General features: G+C 44.0%; 1 protein-coding gene across 1 annotated transcript; it reads left to right on the top strand.

The window, feature by feature from the left end:
* The first annotated feature begins 784 nt into the window (after nt 1-784).
* Nucleotides 785-7,530, top strand: TMEM45A (transmembrane protein 45A). Its single transcript, XM_065740759.1, has 5 exons — nt 785-974; nt 3,364-3,576; nt 4,065-4,249; nt 6,379-6,524; nt 7,240-7,530. The coding sequence occupies exons 1-5, from the start codon at nt 785-787 to the stop codon at nt 7,331-7,333; spliced, it is 828 nt and encodes a 275-aa protein (XP_065596831.1). The 3' UTR covers nt 7,334-7,530.
* The last annotated feature ends 13,063 nt before the right edge of the window (nt 7,531-20,593 follow it).

The following is a 20,593-nucleotide window of genomic DNA, read 5'->3' as shown; positions in this document are numbered from 1 at the left end:
GCAATCTGATCTTAGAGCTGAAATTTTCATGAAGAAGCTATTGCAGCTAAGTTAACTCTCCTGGAAGTTGGGATGATGACCCCAATTACTAGGTCCTTTTAATGATGCTGCATTTAAACAGCTGTGTGTTACTGTATACTGTATGTTTTGTATACTGACAAAGCATAACTTTATCACTCAGTGTACTTGATGGGTCAAATGTGGCTAGCTGAGGGTACATAATGCACCTATCAGATACTGAGAATCACTTGATGTTTGCAAATCCTCACGAGGTATCTTGCATTGAAATACAAAATATCGTATTAGTAAATGGTTACCCATAAAATCTGTACATAATCCATATTTTCCCTCTGTCAGGTACTATCTTAATTTACGGAACAAAGAAACATACAACACTCTGAAGACGAAGGAACTAAATTCTGAATATTCGTGTTCTCTGTTCTGCGAGGCCGAGTCCAACAGCATGCCACTGTGTATGATAACTGCTTTTTCTCTTGTCAGCTGCCAGCTTTGTATTTCAGGTCAGCACCTTTGCAGCAGGGTTACTTACTCTTGGTCTGCAAAGCTGTGAAATTTAGGAGACTGGCTGGATAACTTGAGCAGCCAAGGGAGACAAACACCCAAATGCACACTTTTTAGTGTGAGTGCTTATTTCAGTCACACTCTTTTGATCTAAGCAGCGAGATCAGTTAAAATGATAACCCATACAATTCTCCTCCTATTCCAATAATGCCTGCTTTATTTATTTATTTGTTTACCTTCAGGTATTGCACAGTAGGAAACCATGGGCAATTTTAAAGGCCATGCCCTCCCTGGAAGCTTTTTCCTTCTTTTTGGCTTGTGGTGGTCAGTGAAGTACCCCCTGAAGTATGTCTGTCGAAAGAACAAGAGTGCTTGCTACCTGGGCTCCAGGGCAGGATTTCAGCGCCTGGAATTTGTTGAGGGCATTGTCAAGGCTGTCTTTGCCCTGATTGGTAAGTTGGATGGAGTTGACAAATAAAAAATAAAAATGCAAAAGGCTGTTCCTTTAAACAGTTGTTTTTTGTTGTTGTTGTTGATGATGTTTTGTTTTTAAGAAGAGCAGGAAGGATAGCATCATGAACACTGCAGCAAACTGCTAGGTTTCTTGATCTATTTTTTCTCAAGAGAGGATGCAATTCTGAAACAGGGCAGTAGATGGATACATGCTGTTCTGCTCAGTAAAAAAAAGCCTGTGAGGTGCTCTTTGGAATCTTCTGATAGACATTTGGGTCAGAATGGGTGCTTTACTTAATTCCCCTTGGCCGTTGAATACTATGTGTCTAATAAGTAGTGGAGAATCCATTAAAATTACATCTTTATGACTGTAGCGTGGTTTCCATCCATAGCACCCTTCCAGAGCTTCTGTAAGATCTCCTGACTCCTTCAGAGGTGATCCATTTGAGTGTCCATGTGCTGCTTTAGGAAGGAAGGAAATGTATTTTAAGCGAGAGGCCCCCATGTGTAGCCTGTTAGTACCAGGCTGTGGAGCATTGCTTAGCTCTTTTTTAATCCAGCCATTCCAGCCCACTGCTATGAATGGTTTCAGCCTGTCAGATCTCATATATTGGTAGGCTCCTGAAAGCTATTGATATAACGTATAATTGCAGATGATTTTTATTGACACCATCAAAAAGTGAAAATATTCACAGAGAAAGACTGAACTCCAGGTTTTATTGGTACCAGGGGTCCTGTTTCTCATGTTGAGGGAAAGTGGCTGGCACACTAAGCCAGTGGGGCCGTGCAGAGGGCTGTGCAGATACATAGAAGGCCTGGGCCTTGTCTGAATCTGAGTGTTCTGCACAGCAGCCATTTGCCTTTGTTGAGGAAGTAAACTAAATGAGGGGAATGGGGAGATCAGCATATGTGGGCCTCAAGTAGGAAAGGATTGTGATTTTTATTATTAAACCTCTATTTTATCTATCTACTCTTTACATGCTCACAGTTCCCTGGTGTCTAATCCAGGATTTATCCCTGTACATTGTTCCAGAGCCTTTTTACTGCTTTCCCGTTCCCCCTGTGAGCTGTACCTATTAAGATACATAAGCACTAAAGGGATATTATGATTACAGTGTAATATGCTTTAAAAAATTATCAAAACCTGAATAACAATGATCACTTTGAGGTGTGGGTAAGGATATCTTTCCCACAAATGTCTCACTAGGTAGTAGAGGTAGACAGGCAACTAAAACATGAATCCAGTGTCTTTTATTTTAACTCTGGAAAGAAAAGCTAATAGTTTTAACTTGTGGTAATTTCAATTCCAGTAAAAAATGTGGATGAGAGAGTTTGGCAAGGACAAACACTTAAAACAGCAGAGGGAATAATAACAGCTGTTTCTGTGTTAGGAAAATCTGAAAGAAAGGTGAAAAAATTTTGCATTAGTTCTGTAATGGATCTCCTTGTACAGAGGGATGCTAACACATGCTGTGCTAAACAACACAAATAACTGTAATGACTGAAAAGCGTGATGTATACCAAACCCTTCACAAACTTAATTGATGATATAAAGTATCTAAAAGCAGCTTTCCCTTTTCTGGAGCACTGTTCAGTTAGCAAGATAACAAGAGGCCAAGGTAAGGAAAATGAGGGAATAGCAATACAAATACAAACCCTGTATATGTCCTCATGGGACCTTTAATAGCATTGCACAGCAGAAGGATTTCCTTTTATGGTTTTATCATAAAGATCTCCTTTGAATTAAAGAGTTTGAACTCTGCCATCCTGAATATTGCAGGGGACTGAAATGGGAAGTCTTTCTTTTGAGAACTTCAGCATGTGTTAAACTCATGTTTGAAACACTGGGAAAGACAGCTGAAAAATTTATTCAATAGCAATTGTTTAAAAATAAAAGGAAGAAGGAAAAGCACATAATGGCCATGTCCATTTTCACAGCTGGGAACTGCAGGATGCAAATAGTCCCATCAGGAGTGGAGCTGAAGCCTGGCTTCCTGTGGCTTTCTCCTTTCTGGATTATCTGATGCTTAGTATATGCTTGAGCTCACTCTGTGGTCCTTCCCCTGGTAAATAAACTTATTTTGCCTCTCTTCCACGCACTACCTTTTTTCCTCAAAATATATAGAACATTAATGTCTTTGAGGCCTCTGTGCTTTTTCATTTGAATTTGGACAGCAGCTTAGAAACATTACTGGGAATGAGTGAACTGGGAAGAAGGGAGCAAAGCACAGCAATCACGTGGAGCAGACCTCAGGAAACTGGACCCAGATGTCTGACGTGCTGCTACACTGGTGTATATTGCTGTCTCCGGTGTTTGTAAAAAGCCTTCTCATCAGTTTTTATCCTAAGCACGGGGACAAATTGTAATACTTCTCATTTTGTGTGCAGGAATGGTGGCTGAGCAGTTTGTTCCTGACGGACCTCACCTGAAGTTGTATAATTACGAGGAAAAGCACTGGGATCACTTGATGAACTGGCAGCATGCCACCATGTATCTCTTTTATGGCATTTCAGGCTTGGTTGACATCGTGGCTCATGGGACTAACACATTGCCAGTGGCCATGGACAGGATGATGCTTTCCTTAGCAGTTTTCATTGAAGGTGAGTTTACCTCTCCCTGCAGAGGTGCCTGTGAAACTGGCACACGGCTATCAGCCCTTTGACTGGGATTCTCAGATCAGCCTTAGAGAATGAGCTCTATGACAGATGAGCATTAGACATCCTGAAACCTTCAAAAAGAAACCTAATCATTCTTGGCTCTTGTTAAACTGCCAAGGATTTGTCCACCCTGAAGCCCAAGAGCATGGTTCTGCAACACACAGGTGCACCTCTGCTTTCCTAAGTTGCTAAGATAGAACATGTTGTGAGAATATTTTAGTGAAGTGCTCAGTAGCTCAGGCATGTGCTTCAATGTATGCTCTGAGAGGATATGCAACTGTTAGCCGAAAATCAGCATGTGTGCTTCTACCTGCACATCTGTCCCACACTGGAACTGCACTACAGACATAACTTGATTTTTACTTTCTGTAAGCACGGGATATCCCTCTTGTTAGACTGCTTACTTAAACTGCTTACTTAATTTATTCCAGGTTTTCTTTTTTGCTACCACCTTCATGGGAGAGCCATGCTGGATATTCATGTTCATCAGTTATTGCTGTATGCTATCTTTGGAGGTGCTATTTGCATATTTCTGGAAGTTTTCTTCCGTGGCAGCATTGTACTCGAGATGCTCCGTACAAGCCTCTGCATATTACAAGGCAGCTGGTTCTGGCAGGTCAGTCACTGTTTTGCCTTGGGAATGTCTTCCTTCACCAACATCAGTCATCTACCCCTTTGCAGGTGTTTGAAAGCTGATATAATATGCCTTTTAAATACAAACCTCAAAGGACTCATAGAGAAAAGTACACAATTAAAGTCCCTTTAAAGAGGTATCTTACAGACAATAGGCCATTTCACTCCTGCTGTCTTTTATTTGAAACAGTTCAAAAACTAAGGTGGTTTTGCTGAGCTCTCCCTTGCTATAATCATTAAATGTCCCCTCTGATCTCTGGAACATCCTGTCCAAATCTGCAAGCCAAATGGCAGCTATTTTACAACCCTGCAATGTTTGCTGCTTTGAGAACAAGGGGTCAATGCCCAGGGGAGAACGATAAAGGGGAGGCAAGCAGCTCCATCACCCTGCCACAAAGAAGAATGAAGGCACAAATTATTTTTCATGTGCTGAGGCAGGTTGCCTCTTTCTGCATTCTAAAAACATTTCAACAGTGGCAACCTAGATTCAAAAGGTATTTAAATTCTCGATTCTCATTAATCGGGTACTGTATAGTTTATAACTTCACCCGTGTTCCAGCATGTGAGTGGGGGAAGTAGCAGTCTAAGCCTGTACGTTTTGGACTTGTGTCTCCAGCAAGTAGCTGCCATGCCTTGGCTTATGTGGGATTCTGTTGGATTAATGGATATTTCATAGCATCCTTTTGCTGTTAGAGAGAATATCGTAAATTGCTGCAAACGTAGAACAGAGCAATGGAAGAGTGGGTGACTCCATGTGTTAGATCTTATAGCGAAGAACTGAGGTCACTACAGTGATTTTTCTTTCCGGCATGTCTAGACTGCCTTCTCTTTTTTATATGCTGGCCAGACACGATGAATAAAAACGTTTGCTGTTCCTTAGGAGAACTGGACACTCAGCACCAAATCAAACATTTAAATACTTGCTTTGGCAGGAGGACAGACCTCCTAAACGGTAGTATTTTTCTATAAGTGAACTCAAGAGCCCAGTCCCACAGCACTGTGTTTTATTTTCTTTTTTTGTAAACATTTCTTCTCTGATTTAAGAAGCTTTACAAAAGAGGAATTAGTTGTACTCTATTATTCTTTGTTGTGTATCTAGTTTAACTTTAAAACAAGTTATTTCTTCAGCTCCAGAGACAATGTGTTTTTTTGTTTCCAAGTAAAACTGAAGGACTAAAAATACAGGAGATTTAAGTGTGGTTTTTTTCACACCCACATTAGACTTCAACCGTATGTGTGACTGAAAACCACATACTGGCTGCAGCATGACAAATCTGTAGAAGGAAAAGGTGCTTTTTCTCTGCATCATCAACACCTTCATTCATTGAATTCTCAGCATGTAAATGCCAAATGCTCTCCTCCCCTCCTTCTTCCTGTTCCCCTCTCCTGCTCCCCAGCTCCAAAATCCTCAGCTAAATGGCTGGACTTTGAAGAGTGTCATACGGTACAGAGGAGTGGCGCTGGTCAGGTCTGACCCCTGACCAACCATGGGGTTACTAATTTTCTAGTTTATGGAATTATACAAATTTGGTCTTCCCCAGCTCTGGCTAAGGAAATCAGCTATGTATTTCTCATGAGTTTGTAGCCTTGGGTGAGGAAGCTGCATTTTTACTTTATTCCAAAACATAATGTTTTTCCTGGATGGAAGCAGACCTAGGGCTTGCCTTTATTTATTGGTTTATTATTCATCTTAATTGTTTAACACATTCCCAGACACTGCTGGGAAAAAGCAAATGTTGGTGAGTGGCTGGGTGGGTTTTCTGCACAGTGATGAATTTGTAGTTCATAAATCACATGGCTGAGAAGCAGCCACTTTCCTTACTACAAGTGATTCTGGTTGCTCTGAGCCTTGTTGGACCACTTGATCACTCTCTGAGGAAGAGCAGAGGGGCTCTGAAATTGGCTCTGTGTATTCAAAGGCACAGAAATGTTCTTTCTGTACAAAGCCTTGTGAAACTATCCATCTCATCTGAGTGTGACTGCAAATCTGTTTCTAATAATCAGAACTATAAGCAAATGAAATGTCTGCTGTGTGATGGATATCATAATATATAATGCAGCACAACACACTCATCACATGACAACTGCTACATATCTTTTATTTTATTGCAGATTGGCTTTGTTCTTTACCCTCCAAATGGGAGCCCAGAGTGGAATCAAATGGATCATACCAATATGATGTTCCTGACCATGTGCTATTGCTGGCATTATGCTTTTGCTTTTCTTATACTTGCCGTGAACTACACAATTGTCAGCTGGTAAGTTAACTGAGAACTGTTTGAAACTGTGGAGACCTGTTTGTTTACCAGGAGCTTTATTTCTGGAAGTCTTTAGTGACAAATCAGACAGTTTCCACAAAGTAACCAACTATCTTGGAAAGTAAAATGAAATTAGCTATAGCTAATCAGTGAAGAAAACATGACTCATTGCTTCAGTAGAAAGGTGAAAAACATTCATAAAATACCATTTGGATAGAACACTGCTTCTAGCATAAAATGATCTCTTTTTGATAGTCTTCTACATTTGTAACTGCATAATTTGTAATAAGTTAGATGTTGGGGAGACTTTTTTTCCTCTTTTCAGTGCTTCTCTTAACTAATTCCAAATGGATTTAACAACAGGCTTCATGACTTCAAGATTATTGGACAGGTTTCACTGCTAGTACTTTCCTTTGATCAGACCTGATTTTTTTCACTAGCTGGGGATTCATCCCCTAATTTCTAAAGATAGCTCTTTTCCTTGTTGTCCAGTGCTAATTGTGACAGAATTCTGATCACAGTGTGAATTTTGCTCTAAAAACAATCCTGATCCTCTTCACAGTGTCTGTTACAGGTCTTCATAAATGAATCATCTGAACGCCCTGGTCAGATGCAAGAGTTGAAAAGATTTTTACCCTCTAAAAACAGCCAGGTTAGCCTTTGAGTCGCTGTCTGATTCCTACTATTTATGACAAGCCTTTCTTTTTTTCTCCAGGGCAGTTCGGTCAAAGATTAAGCAGTCACAGTCGATGGAAATGGGATTACTGAAAACATCTGAACGAGATCAGGAGTCAGAAGATGAAATCTAGTGTGAATATGGCTCGACTAGTTTGCCCACTCTATCGTTAGGCTAATGGATACCTCATTTCTCAAATTGTTTACCATCTTACTTGCTCGTTACTACAGCTTGCTATGGAAATATCATCCCCTAAGAATGGTCTGTGTCTGCACAGTTAGATCTTTATTTGTGGAGGGTAAGCTTGGTATTGATTTGCATTGGTTCCACTAGTACCTTGCTTATCACACGCCTTAGTGAAAAACAGACTAATATTTGACATGCTTAGACTGAGTGAGGTGGCATTACCAAGTCTGTGTGTTAGACTCATTAAAAGCTAAGCGAAATGTTTTCCATCTGCTGCTGAATGAATGGTTTTGTTTCCACGAATAGGGTGTCCAAATAAGTGCGTTTGTTGAACTGCAAACAGCACAGCGCATAAGCAAATCTGCAGACCTGGAAGAGAGAAGAACAACATACAAAATCATAGCCTTGCATGTGTCTTTTATAACACATTCAAGTCTTTGCTTGTGGCATTATTTTAAATGGAAAGAACTACTCACTCTGCAAAGCATTTCAGCATTCCTAAACTTCTGTAGGAGGACCAGAGGAGTGTGCAGTAAATGAAAACCACCACAGTTCCCTCCTGTGTCTAGATAGTCATGCCTCTTTGTTATCATTTGGCTTTGAAAGGCAGTGAATTGACACTGCTTCTCCCCAGCACATGGAGCAGTTTATTTTGTAGTAAAGTTGTCCTTTGTCAGCCCCTGGCAAAAAAGGCAGTTCTTTTGCCCAGATGATTTCCTTCTTTTAGGTGGGATTTGGTGCAATTTCAGCAGGGCTTTGGGGCAGATGTACCTCTGTACCCAGCACCTCAGTCTGAACGATGGTGAACTGCAAGATGAATGTGATGGATTTGCACCTCTTCCCATAAATGCTGAGCAGCCTATAATAGTGCAAAACAGTGATCATTGCAAAGGCACGGGTTTCCTTCAGAGTAGTTCTGTGCCTATCTGGCCACAGCACTCTCTGTATAATAATAAGAAAAATCTTATTTGTTTTTACTTCTTTTTTTTTAATTGCATTTATTTTTTCCACTGGAAAAGCTGCACCCGGGGTGCCCTCCCCAGCACTCAGTCTCACTTGGGATGTGCTCCAACCTCGGCAGTTGCAATAGCAAAATAACAGATACGTGGCAGAAGGCGGCAGAAAAGTGAGTGTGTAAGCACACTGCCCCCATGGGGCTAACTCCTGCAGCCTGGCTCTGGCTCTCTCAAAATCTTAAAAACCTGGCCTCAGCAGCAGAGCAGCATATACTCAGTTTTCCAGGGGTCTGATGACAGGAGATGTGCTGATCATCATGGGCGGTGATGCATGGTCAGCTGTGGTGAGGTGGTTATTCTGGAAAATAGCTTCTAGCATTTAGAACATTCCTCCTAAAAATACTACTTTCTAGTTGCTGATGAAGGAGTTCTGTTCAAATAATACTGGGTTTGGTGCTGCAGAAGTGTTCCTTCTGTTATTCTGTTATTTCCATATTCTCCTAAGGGGATGCAGCACTGGGATCTGGAAGATGAATGAGAGTTGTAGGGTCTGGCCACTCCAGTTTCACCAGAAGAATGAGTAACGTAAGATTACTAATTGTGGTAAGCTGATTGCCTAAAAAGATGAGCAAAAACATAGTTCTTAGATCAAGGGGATCTCAGGGCTCAGAAATTAAAAAAACACACAACTTTTTCTAAATCTATTTTACTTCATTTGTAAGATTTTCCCTTTCGTTTCCTCTCTTCCAAGGGGAATTTTCCTTAGCTGCATGTGCTATTAGTGCTGAATTTTAGAATGTCAGGTTTACCAGTGCCTCTCTGAAATAAATGGGGTCATTTATTTTGAAGGAGACTTCAGAAAGAACTTTTCTTCTCATAGACAGAAGCAGTGCAAGTTTCATCAGTGCTTTTCTTGATAAGACCGGTTAATACTGTACAAATATGAAGGTGCTGTATCTTTAAATTAAAGCAAAAACCTAAGCAGGAAAAAAAAGCTGTGTTAAACCTAAAAAAAGTAGTGTCAGGTTATCTATCTGAATCTACTTCAGGAAATAAAACTAGCTGGCTCCCAGGCATTTCTGTGTTTACAAATGTAAGCTGGGAAGCTGCAAACCTATAGTCAAATATCACCGTATTTCTTATTGTTTGCACTTCTTTACTATTTTTCTCTGAAGTGTCTTGGAGATTTTGGCAAACTTTAACAAAGCGTGTCTCAGGACACCATTGTAAACTACATATCAGTATGGCATTTTTGTATCTCTGTGTCTCACTTTTGCAGCAGTTTTACTGTAAACTCTGACGGGATGGATATTTATGTCCCTCTGAAAATCTAAGACTTGAGTTTCCAAGATTGGAGTTCCATTAAAAGCAAATTTTCTGTGGGCATAAGGGGAAGGATCCTTCAGTTTGCTGAGGAGCTTGCCTGCTAATAGCATCGAGGCTACCTAGGCCAAATGCAGCATATCATTGGACCCAGCTGTAACCTAGTACTCATTGCACTTCATGGCTGGGGTGTAAAGCTTCTGAAGTGCTGGGAAATGGAGAAGATGGTTACTCATCAAAGAGAGCCTGGGGAATGTTACAAAAAGTCAATCTCAGTGAGCCAGAATCAGTTGGCAATGTGACAGCTCCTCATGGGATTTGGTCACCTGAGTGAACTGTGAATATGGAAGCTGCTTAACAAAACCCTGCTTTTTCAGAAGCAGAAAGTGCCAGTACTCAAACTTAATGGCCAGAAGAGCTGCCATCTGCCTTGGGAACACCTCAGCCTTGTGAGCTCAGCTTTGTCTCTGTTCACCTTTGTCTCTGTTCAGGAGATACCTGCTGAGGTATCTCCTCCTGCATCTCCTCATGTCTCCCTGTGGTGAATTCTACCAGACACACCTGCTGGTTGTGGTGCTGCTGTTCTTAGCAATGGTGCCTCTAAAGAAGCCTGCAGTGGAGATGAGAACATGGGATGACCAAAAACTCTAGAATGTACTGCTTCCAAAACCTCTCTTTGTTTAAGAGAAGGTAGCATTGTATTAGTAAACTTGAAGAAATGCAAGTAGAACATGTCCTGAAGTCTTAAAGAAAGAGCAGTCTCTTGAATTTGCTTTTAATATGTAGGGTGTTATGGTGGGATTCTGTGCCTAATGTACCAGAAAGGACAGAAACAGCCATTTCAGGAGTGGGTTTTCATTATGCAGAACATCTGACTCAGTCTTTTCAAGTGTTATTCAAAACAGATGTCCAAGAACAGGAGGGTGCCTGTATGGTGAAAAGGGTACAACTCTTAGCATTTCACTAGTGTCTGATTTTGCTGGAACTGAACGAGTGGAGAGAAGTCTGACAAGTTGGAAAACACCACTCAGAAAAAGGTAGCTGCTCTCAAGAGAACTTAAATTATTGTTAAATATTGGTGCCTTTTAAAAACTGTATGGTAGATAAGATATGCCTGTAATTTTATTTAAATAAAATCAATTTATTCATCTAAGATGTCTGTCATGTTTTCAGGGGAAAAACGTAATCACTTATGGGGCAGGATGGAATTGATATGCATGTTACTCTGACAGTCCACTGTCACGGTGTTGTCCGTGACAGTAACCCAAAGGAAACCGAGAAGGGAGAGGGGAGAGAAAAAAAAACTGCGTCAGTGGCCGCGCGGCCGCCCGAGCAGAGCCGCGCTCCGGGAGGGGGAGGGGGAAACGGCGGGAAGAGATGGGTCTACAAGAAAACAACGGCACGATCTGAGAAGGAACGGTAACTTTTACTAAATCTAATAAAATTGAACAATTGAAAGAGAGAGAAAAATTTTCAAACCAAAAGCTATGAGCTTACGCTAAGGAGGACCCGCAGGGGAAGCACACGTGCTGAACCTCCACGGCAGCCCAGAGCAACGCGCCCAGGCCAAGCACCGCCTGGCATCCGGTGCGGAGCTCCGCCCCTCCCCTCTGCTGCTCCCCCAGCATTAACTCCTTCACTGCTGCATGATGCTCTGATGTGGAATACCGGCATCAAAACCACAAAACCACAACATTCCACCCCTTATTCCACATCATCACATCATGCTTAACACACATCTATACATAACCAAACAGTAATAACATGAGTTACATAGAAACATAGTTACATAGAAACATATATATATATACATACATACACACGTAATTACAGACTGCATTCCCCCAGCATCAAATTCCCTTGTGGGACACACTGGACGTCCCCATTTTTATCCATTACCCACCAGGTGCACCCAGGTCCCTGCGCAAAAACGGTTCCACGGAGGGGTTTGCCCTTTCCAGAGGCTGGAAGGACCCACACCGCTTTTCCCAACATGCTCCTCACATGTACCACAGGGACCTTATCTCCCTCTATGGTCTGTAGGGAGCCGGACTGTGTAGGACCCTCTCGGTTGACTGATCCCCTAGTGTTGACCAGCCAGGTGGCTTCTGCCAGATGCTTCTCCCAGTGCTTGAATGTCCCACCACCCATTGCTCTCAACGTGGTTTTTAACAACCCGTTGTAGCGCTCGATCTTACCAGCAGCTGGTGCATGGTAGGGGATATGGTAGATCCATTCAATGCCGTGTTCTTTGGCCCAGATATCCACAAGAGAATTTTTGAAATGAGTCCCATTATCGGACTCAATTCTCTCTGGAGTGCCATGTCTCCATAGGACTTGTCTCTCGAGCCCTAAGATGGTGTTTCGGGCAGTAGCATGGGGTACTGCGTATGTCTCAAGCCACCCAGTGGTCGCCTCCACCATGGTGAGCACGTAACGCTTACCATCGCGAGTTCGTGGCAAGGTGATATAATCAACCTGCCACGCCTCCCCATATTTATACTTTTCCCATCGCCCTTCCTGCCAGAGGGGTTTCATCCTCTTGGCCTGTTTAATTATGGCACATGTGTCACAGTCATGGATAACCTGTGCAACGGCATCCATAGATAAGTCCACCCCTCGGTCTCTAGCCCACTTATAGGTCGCATCCCTTCCTTGATGGCCTGACGTCTCATGGGCCCACCGAGCTAAAAATAGCTCTCCTTTGTTCTGCCAGTCCAAATCGATCTGAGACACCTCAATTCTGGCAGCTCGATCTACCTGATGGTTATTTTTCTGCTCTTCAGTAGCTCGATTCTTGGGCACATGAGCATCTACATGGCGCACCTTTACACCCAACCTTTTTGTTCGGGCAGCAATGTCTTTCCACAGTTCAGCAGCCCAAATAAGTTTACCCTTCCGTTGCCAGTTGTCCTGTTCCCACTGCTGCAACCACCCCCATAAAGCATTTGCCACCATCCAAGAGTCAGTATAAAGATATAGCATGGGCCACCTCTCCCGTTCAGCCACATCTAAGGCCAGCTGGACGGCCTTTACCTCCGCAAATTGGCTTGACTCTCCTTCTCCTTCAGTGGCCTCTGCAACTCGTCGTGTGGGGCTCCACACAGCAGCCTTCCATCTGCGATGCTTCCCAACGATACGACACGATCCATCAGTGAAGAGGGCATACGTCTTTTCATTCTCTAGTAGTTCGTTATATGGTGGGGCCTCTTTAGCACGTGGTATCTCCTCTGATGGGGATGTTCCAAATTTCTTGCCTTCAGGCCAGTCCATGATCACCTCCAGGATTCCTGGACGGTTGAGGTTCCCCATCCGAGCTCGCTGTGTAATCAGTGCAATCCACTTACTCCAGGTGGCATCGGTAGCATGATGGGTGGGGGGAACCTTTCCTTTGAACATCCAATTCAGCACTGGCAGTCGAGGTGCCAGGAGGAGCTGTGTCTCAGTACCAATTACTTCAGAGGCAGCCCGAACCCCCTCGTATGCGGCCAAAATCTCCTTCTCAGTTGGAGTGTAGCACTCCTCTGAACCCCTGTACGCTCTGCTCCAAAATCCAAGGGGTCGGCCTCGGGTCTCCCCAGAGGCTCTTTGCCACAGACTCCAAGTGGGACCTTTCTCTCCAGCAGCAGTGTAGAGGATGTTTTTCACATCCTGTCCCAACCGAACTGGCCCCAGGGCCACAGCACGGGCTATCTCCTGCTTGATTTGCTCAAAGGCCTGCTGCTGTTCAGGACCCCATGCAAAATTATTCTTTTTCCGAGTCACTTGATAGAGGGGGCTTACTATGAGGCTGTAGTTTGGGATGTGCATCCTCCAAAAACCTACTACACCCAGAAAAGACTGTGTCTCTTTCTTGCTAGTGGGTGGTGACATACTGGTGATTTTGTCAATCACATCTCCTGGAATGTGACGACGTCCATCTTGCCATTTTACTCCTAGGAATTGAATTTCTTGGGCAGGTCCCTTCACTTTGTTCCGTTTAATAGCAAAACCAGCACCCAGAAGAATTTGGATTATTTGCTCTCCTTTTTTAAAAACTTCCTCTGCTGTATCACCCCACACAACAATGTCATCAATATACTGGAGGTGCTCAGGTGCCCCACCCTGTTCCAGTGTGGTTTGAATCAGCCCATGGCAGATGGTTGGGCTGTGTTTCCACCCCTGGGGCAAACGGTTCCAGGTGTACTGAACGCCCCTCCAGGTGAAAGCAAACTGTGGTCTGCACTCTGTGGCCAAAGGAATAGAAAAGAATGCATTGGCAATGTCTATAGTGGCATACCACTTGGCTGCTTTTGACTCCAGTTCATACTGCAGCTCCAACATATCTGGCACAGCAGCACTCAGTGGGGGTGTGACCTCATTCAGGCCACGGTAATCTACCGTCAGCCTCCATTCTCCACTGGCTTTACGCACCGGCCATATGGGGCTGTTAAAAGGTGAGTGAGTCTTGCTGATCACTCCCTGGCTCTCTAGCTGACGGATCAAGTTATGAATGGGGAGCAAGGAATCCCTGTTGGTGCGGTACTGCCGTCTGTGCACTGTTTTTGTAGCGATAGGTACCTGCTGCTCTTTCACTTTCAGTACCCCCACAACAGACGGATCTTCTGACAGGCCAGGTAAAACAGACAGCTGCTGAATGTTGTCTGCATCTACAGCAGCTATTCCAAAAGCCCATCGGTACCCCTTGGGATCCTTGAAATGTCCCCTTCTGAGATAGTCAATACCGAGTATGCATGGAGCCCCCTGTCCAGTCACTATGGGATGCTTCTGCCAGGTTTTACCGGTGAGGCTTATTTCTGCCTCCAACACAGACAGCTCCTGAGAACCCCCAGTCACTCCAGAAATATGAATCAACTCTGTCCCTTTATAACTCGAGGGCATCAGAGTGCACTGTGCACCAGTGTCCACCAGTGCCTTATATCTTTGTGGCTCTAATGTGCCAGGCCATCTAATCCACACAGTCCAATACACTCTGTTATCCCTTTCCCTCCCCTGGCTGAGGGCAGGGCCCCTCTATTGGTTACCTGCAGTGACGGGAGCAATTTCATTGGTGGCTGATCTCTGCTGTAGTTCTCTCACCCGTGCTCGCAGGACAGGAGTGGGTTTTTTATGCCACTTCCTCATGTCCTCTCCGTTTTCTCGTAAGAAGCTCCACATGGCCACACGTGACATGATGTTACTGCCGTCATTTGCTCGTGCAGAGGGGCGGTTGCCTTTGGTGGCCGAGACTTTCAACAGTTTGATCAATTGCTTCATCAGATTCTTTGGGTCATGCTCGTCTTCATCAGGTGTTTCCAACACTGACACAGGTTCATCCCTATTCATCAGTAATGACAGTTCGTCCAGTATAGTTTTCTGTGTCTCCTTAATCTCACCTACTTCTTCTGCTACTATAGCTGCAATGGAAGCACGTGATGGTGGAAACTGCTGTTCAAAGTTTTGGAGTGTAATAGTCAATTCATAAACTGGGAGTCTCCTGTCTTGACCCTCGAATCTATGGAACATTGCTACCAGTGTACTTGCGTACCTCTCTGGTGCTGTTTTTGAGAGCTTGCGATATACATCAGGTGTGCACCTTACTCTATCAGGATCACGGTCCTGGTGTGGATTGTTAGGGACGAAATTGGGATCATACAGCATCTCTACTATGGCTGTTTCTCTCAAAAATTGGATGCCTTTCTCCACGGTGTTCCATCTTTCCACCTTAGGCTCCAGATCATCTTTGTAAGGGTATCTATCCTTTACAGCCACTAGTACTCGTTCCCAGAGGGTAGCGACTCCATTCAGACATCTGCCAATTCCTCTGTCGATAGCTGGGTCTCGGGCAATGCTTGCCAGTTGGCGGGCTTCACTGCCATCTAGGGACACGCTGCTGGCACCGCTGTCCCAACACCGCAGCAACCAGGTGACAATAGATTCACCCGAGCGCCGTACAAACTCCTTTCTTGAACCTTGTATTTCAGTCATCTTTAGGGGCCGACGAGTAGTGGTAACAGTGACTCCATCATCATCGCTGTCTTCTCCATGTCTCTCACTTTTCTTAGTGGCCTTTTTAGGTGGTGGTGGTGGTGGTGGTGGTGGTGGTGCTGAGGAGGGCCCCTCGCCGGGATCTTCCTTTTTTTTCTCTGCTTCTTCTTCTTTCCGTTCTAGGCGCGAGGACGGCCGTGTCCATTTCTGGCCTTCCACAGGGGCAACCGACACTGATACCGGTGCTTCCTGTGATTGGTCAGGTCTAACTTCGAGGTTTTCATTTTTGCTTTGGACCTTGGTTTGGAAACCATTTCTCTCCAGAATATCAATTATGGCTCGATAAGCACAAGCCAGACCCCAAACAATACATTCCTTCTCAGATCGTCCTGAGTCCCATGACTCCTTACCTAAACACTCACTGAATTTCTCAGGGTCCCACAGGTGCTCAAGATCAAAATTGCATAACACCGGGGGTCCCCACGCTTCTAATTTCTTTCCTAATTTTTTCCACCTTCCCTGCCATTCAACACTCTCTGGTTTTGAGGAAAGCTTCCTCCACATGATGTAAATTACTATTGCCAAGAGTGCATTCAGAAAAACAGATAACACAGCTGCCACAACTGCCGGGCTGACATCCTGAATATAGGTAAAGACCTGAAAAGAGTAATTGGAAACCGTTCCAAATGCTGCATAATCTGTCACGTTAGCCAGGGTGTTTAGGTAGGAGGCATGTAACCCCCTCAGCACACTAAAGTAGCTGTATATCCACACTACTCCGGTGCTGAACGCGAGGAGCTTAAAAAGACGCCAGCATGCTGTAAGGTACATGAAAAACCTTAGTCCACTCTGCACCAGATTTACAATGGAGAGCCAATACTGCACTGCCCGCATCCTCCACCAATAATTGTCACGGTGTTGTCCGTGACAGTAACCCAAAGGAAACCGAGAAGGGAGAGGGGAGAGAAAAAAAAACTGCGTCAGTGGCCGCGCGGCCGCCCGAGCAGAGCCGCGCTCCGGGAGGGGGAGGGGGAAACGGCGGGAAGAGATGGGTCTACAAGAAAACAACGGCACGATCTGAGAAGGAACGGTAACTTTTACTAAATCTAATAAAATTGAACAATTGAAAGAGAGAGAAAAATTTTCAAACCAAAAGCTATGAGCTTACGCTAAGGAGGACCCGCAGGGGAAGCACACGTGCTGAACCTCCACGGCAGCCCAGAGCAACGCGCCCAGGCCAAGCACCGCCTGGCATCCGGTGCGGAGCTCCGCCCCTCCCCTCTGCTGCTCCCCCAGCATTAACTCCTTCACTGCTGCATGATGCTCTGATGTGGAATACCGGCATCAAAACCACAAAACCACAACATCCACCTAGAGTAAATTTGGCATTCACCCTAAATACCAAGGTACCAGAAAGCTTTGGTGAATCTGGTCCTTTTGTGTACTAGCCCTACATGGTTCAGCTTTGCTGATCTATGGCAGCTGGTTAGGGCTTACTAATACAGAAGTTAATGGAAGAAAACAAGATAGTTATTTATCCAAAAAGCCCCTTAGCACATGAAATTGTGAAATTGTTGCAGTTGATGGATTCTGTAAGACGTTGCATACACTTCTTAGAATAAAAATTCATTTTAAAAAATAGTTGGAAAAGCTTAATTACAAATACAACATCATGCTTTGGTGCTTTATTCAGGAAAAAAAGAAACAGTTCTTGTGTAAGGGCTACTGCATTTTAATAAGATGTTCTGCGGGGGGATGGTAGCCAAGGGGTCAACATCACTGTAAGGGCATGAAGTGAAATGGTTATGTCTGCAAATTGTTGCATCTCTGAAAGGGAGAAAGAAGAAAAGGAAAACAGGCTGCATTTGTAAAGAAGATCCATGTGGCAATTGAGCAGCTAGAAATCACTCCTAGCTCAAGGACTGAAGGGAAGGGGAAACTGCATTTATGGCATATAGCATTCCTGTCTGCCTCCAGTGCTGCTTAGGTGGAACAAGGTTTCCAGATACACTCTGAGTTTTGATGGCATCTATGTGGAAGCCTCAAAAGCAATGATGCTGACTGAGTTCCTGCTCCACAAATGAATGACAGCATGAGTGAAAGCCTGCACTGCTCTGCTGTAGTTTTACGTGTTTGTAACTGTGATTCAACCAGATGCAGCTGACACATGAAAAAATGTCAAAGATGGTGTTTACTGCTGGCACTGCACTTTATTTGGGCTTAAAAACAAAAAAGTAGAAAGGAAATAAAAAAACATCTGGCTTCAATTAAGTCTCAAAGGAAATGGAGAGAAACAGAAGAAACACTTCTAGTCACTCAAGAACAGTTCTGTCTTCCCACAGCTGTGTCTCATACAAATTTGCAAGTACTAAGGTTTTCTTTCAGTTTGATTTATCATATAAGAAAAGTTTATTGTTTTCACAAATAAAATGTACTGTCCTTTAGGATGTATTTTGTTTAAATTTTGCCGTCTGTTTCCTCATGCCATTATTGTTTTTTCATTAAGGCTTATGTAAAGAGCCCTGGTGAAGTTAGAAGTTCACAGTCTTTTTGGCCTACAGTTCTCCTGCCACTTCCCAGCTGACAAACCATCTTCCATCTGCAACCTGTAGCCCAAAATATTGGAATCGTGGTACTTCATGTGCAGAGACACAAGATCTCACTCAAAGACATGCAGTGATGTCAGGTATGTAAAGGAATGAAGAGGGGATGATGTTTTCACTGAACAATAAGGGCAGCATTAGCAAACATGGAATTTAGTTTCTATTTCTTTCCTGCTTCGCTATCTCTGAGTACACAAGGCCTTTGCTATCATACAGAAGCACTTGTAAGAGCAAAGGACACTAGATGCAGTAGCTGGGTATGCTTTTAATAATAATCCTCACAGTTGGGCTTATACTGAAGGCAGCTTAACCCCATGTTGCTGGACTATTCCATGACTCAGTTCGCCCAGAACGCCCTGTCTGTCTGTGTCTGCCTTGCTCTGACCTGCTCTACACAAGTCCTTTTTCTGAGACCTATTTCTAAACTTGGGATTAAAGTTCTTCTGCAGGTAAAGAAGCCTAACAAGCTCCCTTCCCTTCCTAAGAGCCACTGAGGAAGAACACCATATAAAAGCAGGGCACTGTTCCTGCTCATGTACCAGGAACTCATTCACTGGCTACCAATGACAAAATGACAATCTTTTTTCTGAATATTTGTTTTTTGTTTTGTTTTGTTTTTAATAACTCTGCTTGCCTCTTCATTTTGACAGTGGTATTAATCTCCTACTTCTAAACTTGTCAGTAGGAGACATGATAGCATGCAGAGAGTATTGGTTTTAGCAGTTCCTGTGTTGTAAATTTGCTTCTTCATTTTTTTGTGTGTTTTTTTTTCCCAGTGTTTTCTTTCTCTTCCTCATTCTATCTGGATGAGACAGATGTCTTGCCAGCCCATAGATGCAGGTTCTATTCCCTGTTGCCTCAGTGCCTGCTCAATCACCACATATAATGGAGGAGATACACAGAGATGATGCAGGAAGGCAAGGCTCTCCCCCCAGGGACACCGTAGTTTGCATCCAGAATCCCTATGGGAATAAGGTAGATGACACCTCTATTTCAGATGGGGAGAGGTGGAAGGTTGCTATCCACATGCCCCTCTACACTGGTGAGGCCTCATTTGGAGTGCTGCATCCAGATATGGAGTCCTCAGTACAGGAGAGATGTAGACCTGTTGGAGTGCATCGAGAGGATGGCCACATAAATGATGCAAAGGATGGAACACTTCTATGAGGACAGACTGAGAGAGCTGGGGCTAGTCAGACTGGAGAGGAGAAGGCTCTCTCTCTGACAGAGACCCTTCAGTATGTAAAGGGGGGCTATAAAAAAGAAGGGAGCAGATTCTTTTGGAGGGGCTGTTCTGATAGGACAAGGGGAAATGGTTTCAAACTGAAAGAGGGGAGATTTAGCCTGGATATAAGGAAAGAGGATTTTTTTGTGTTAAGAGCAATTGTGGAGCACTGGCACAGGTTTCCCAGAGAGGTCTTGGATGCTCCGTCACTGAAGACACTCAAGACCAGTCTGGACTGGGCTCTAAGCAACCTGCTGTAGCCATAGGTATCTCTGTTCCTTGTAGGGAAGTAGTATGAGATGACTGTTAATGCACTCTTCCAACTCAAAAGATTATATGAGAATATATTCTTATTTAGCTGTTGCTGTTTGCACCATGGTGTACCAGGGCCTCACCCCATCACACAGGCACAGGCCCTGTGCAGTGGCTGCAGATGCTGGCCTGGGCAGAGGTAGGAGCATCTGCTGAGTAGTCCCTGCTCCACCACCAGTCCCAATTACATGGCATAGTGGTGCCACTTACGCTCTTGAAATTAAGTGTCAAGGCCTGTTGTTGGCCAGCCCTAATGAAGTCAGTGTCCTCATCCCTTTTACCTCTCACCAGAGGAAGACCTCTCCCTCTCCAGCCTCCCCCCTCAGACCCCTGGCTTCCCCCCCATGAGCCCTCTGATAGTGGCCCTACCATTCTGCCCAGCATGGGTAGGGACATACCATGCTGGTATCATGGGCAGGTTGGTTTGGGGACCAGAAGCTGTGTTGAAGTGTCCTGGGGTGCTGTGCTGGGAGAGAGAAGAGGTCCATCAGCATGGCTATGGGGACGGTATGCACAGCACAAGGGCTCTGACCTTGTTAGTACAAGGATAGCTGGTTATCTCTGCTCCAGGACACTCTCCTGCAACAAGAATTCTCGAGATATTATCTTGGTATGGGAGATATTTTGTGGGGTGAAAAATGCTTGAAATAATTTTGTGCTACTTCTCTGCAAATGTGTGTTTTGTTTTTTCTTTTTTTCCTTTGAATGGAATTGAAAAGGTTAAAATTCTAACAATAGGCAAGTAGTAGTTAATGGTTTATCCATCACAAGGTTATGGATGTATAATATAATTTTATAGCAGAGCAGACAGTTGGCACAAC

The sequence above is a fragment of the Cyrtonyx montezumae genome, unplaced genomic scaffold (assembly GCF_038088225.1).
Source record: "Cyrtonyx montezumae isolate F1298 unplaced genomic scaffold, pur_monq_1.0 scaffold_3, whole genome shotgun sequence".
Lineage (NCBI taxonomy): Eukaryota > Metazoa > Chordata > Aves > Galliformes > Odontophoridae > Cyrtonyx > Cyrtonyx montezumae.
The sequence above is the reverse complement of the archived record's forward strand: the minus strand, read 5'-3'. Positions and strand labels throughout refer to the sequence as shown.

What these genes read in the sequence shown, in the direction of transcription:
- TMEM45A (XM_065740759.1), top strand. Translation starts at nt 785, where the DNA reads ATGGGCAATTTTAAAGGCCATGCCCTCCCTGGAAGCTTTTTCCTTCTT. An exon ending in GGCTGTCTTTGCCCTGATTG is followed by an intron (nt 975 to 3,363) that starts GTAAGTTGGATG and finishes TTTTGTGTGCAG; the next exon opens with GAATGGTGGCTGAGCAGTTT. An exon ending in CTTAGCAGTTTTCATTGAAG is followed by an intron (nt 3,577 to 4,064) that starts GTGAGTTTACCT and finishes AATTTATTCCAG; the next exon opens with GTTTTCTTTTTTGCTACCAC.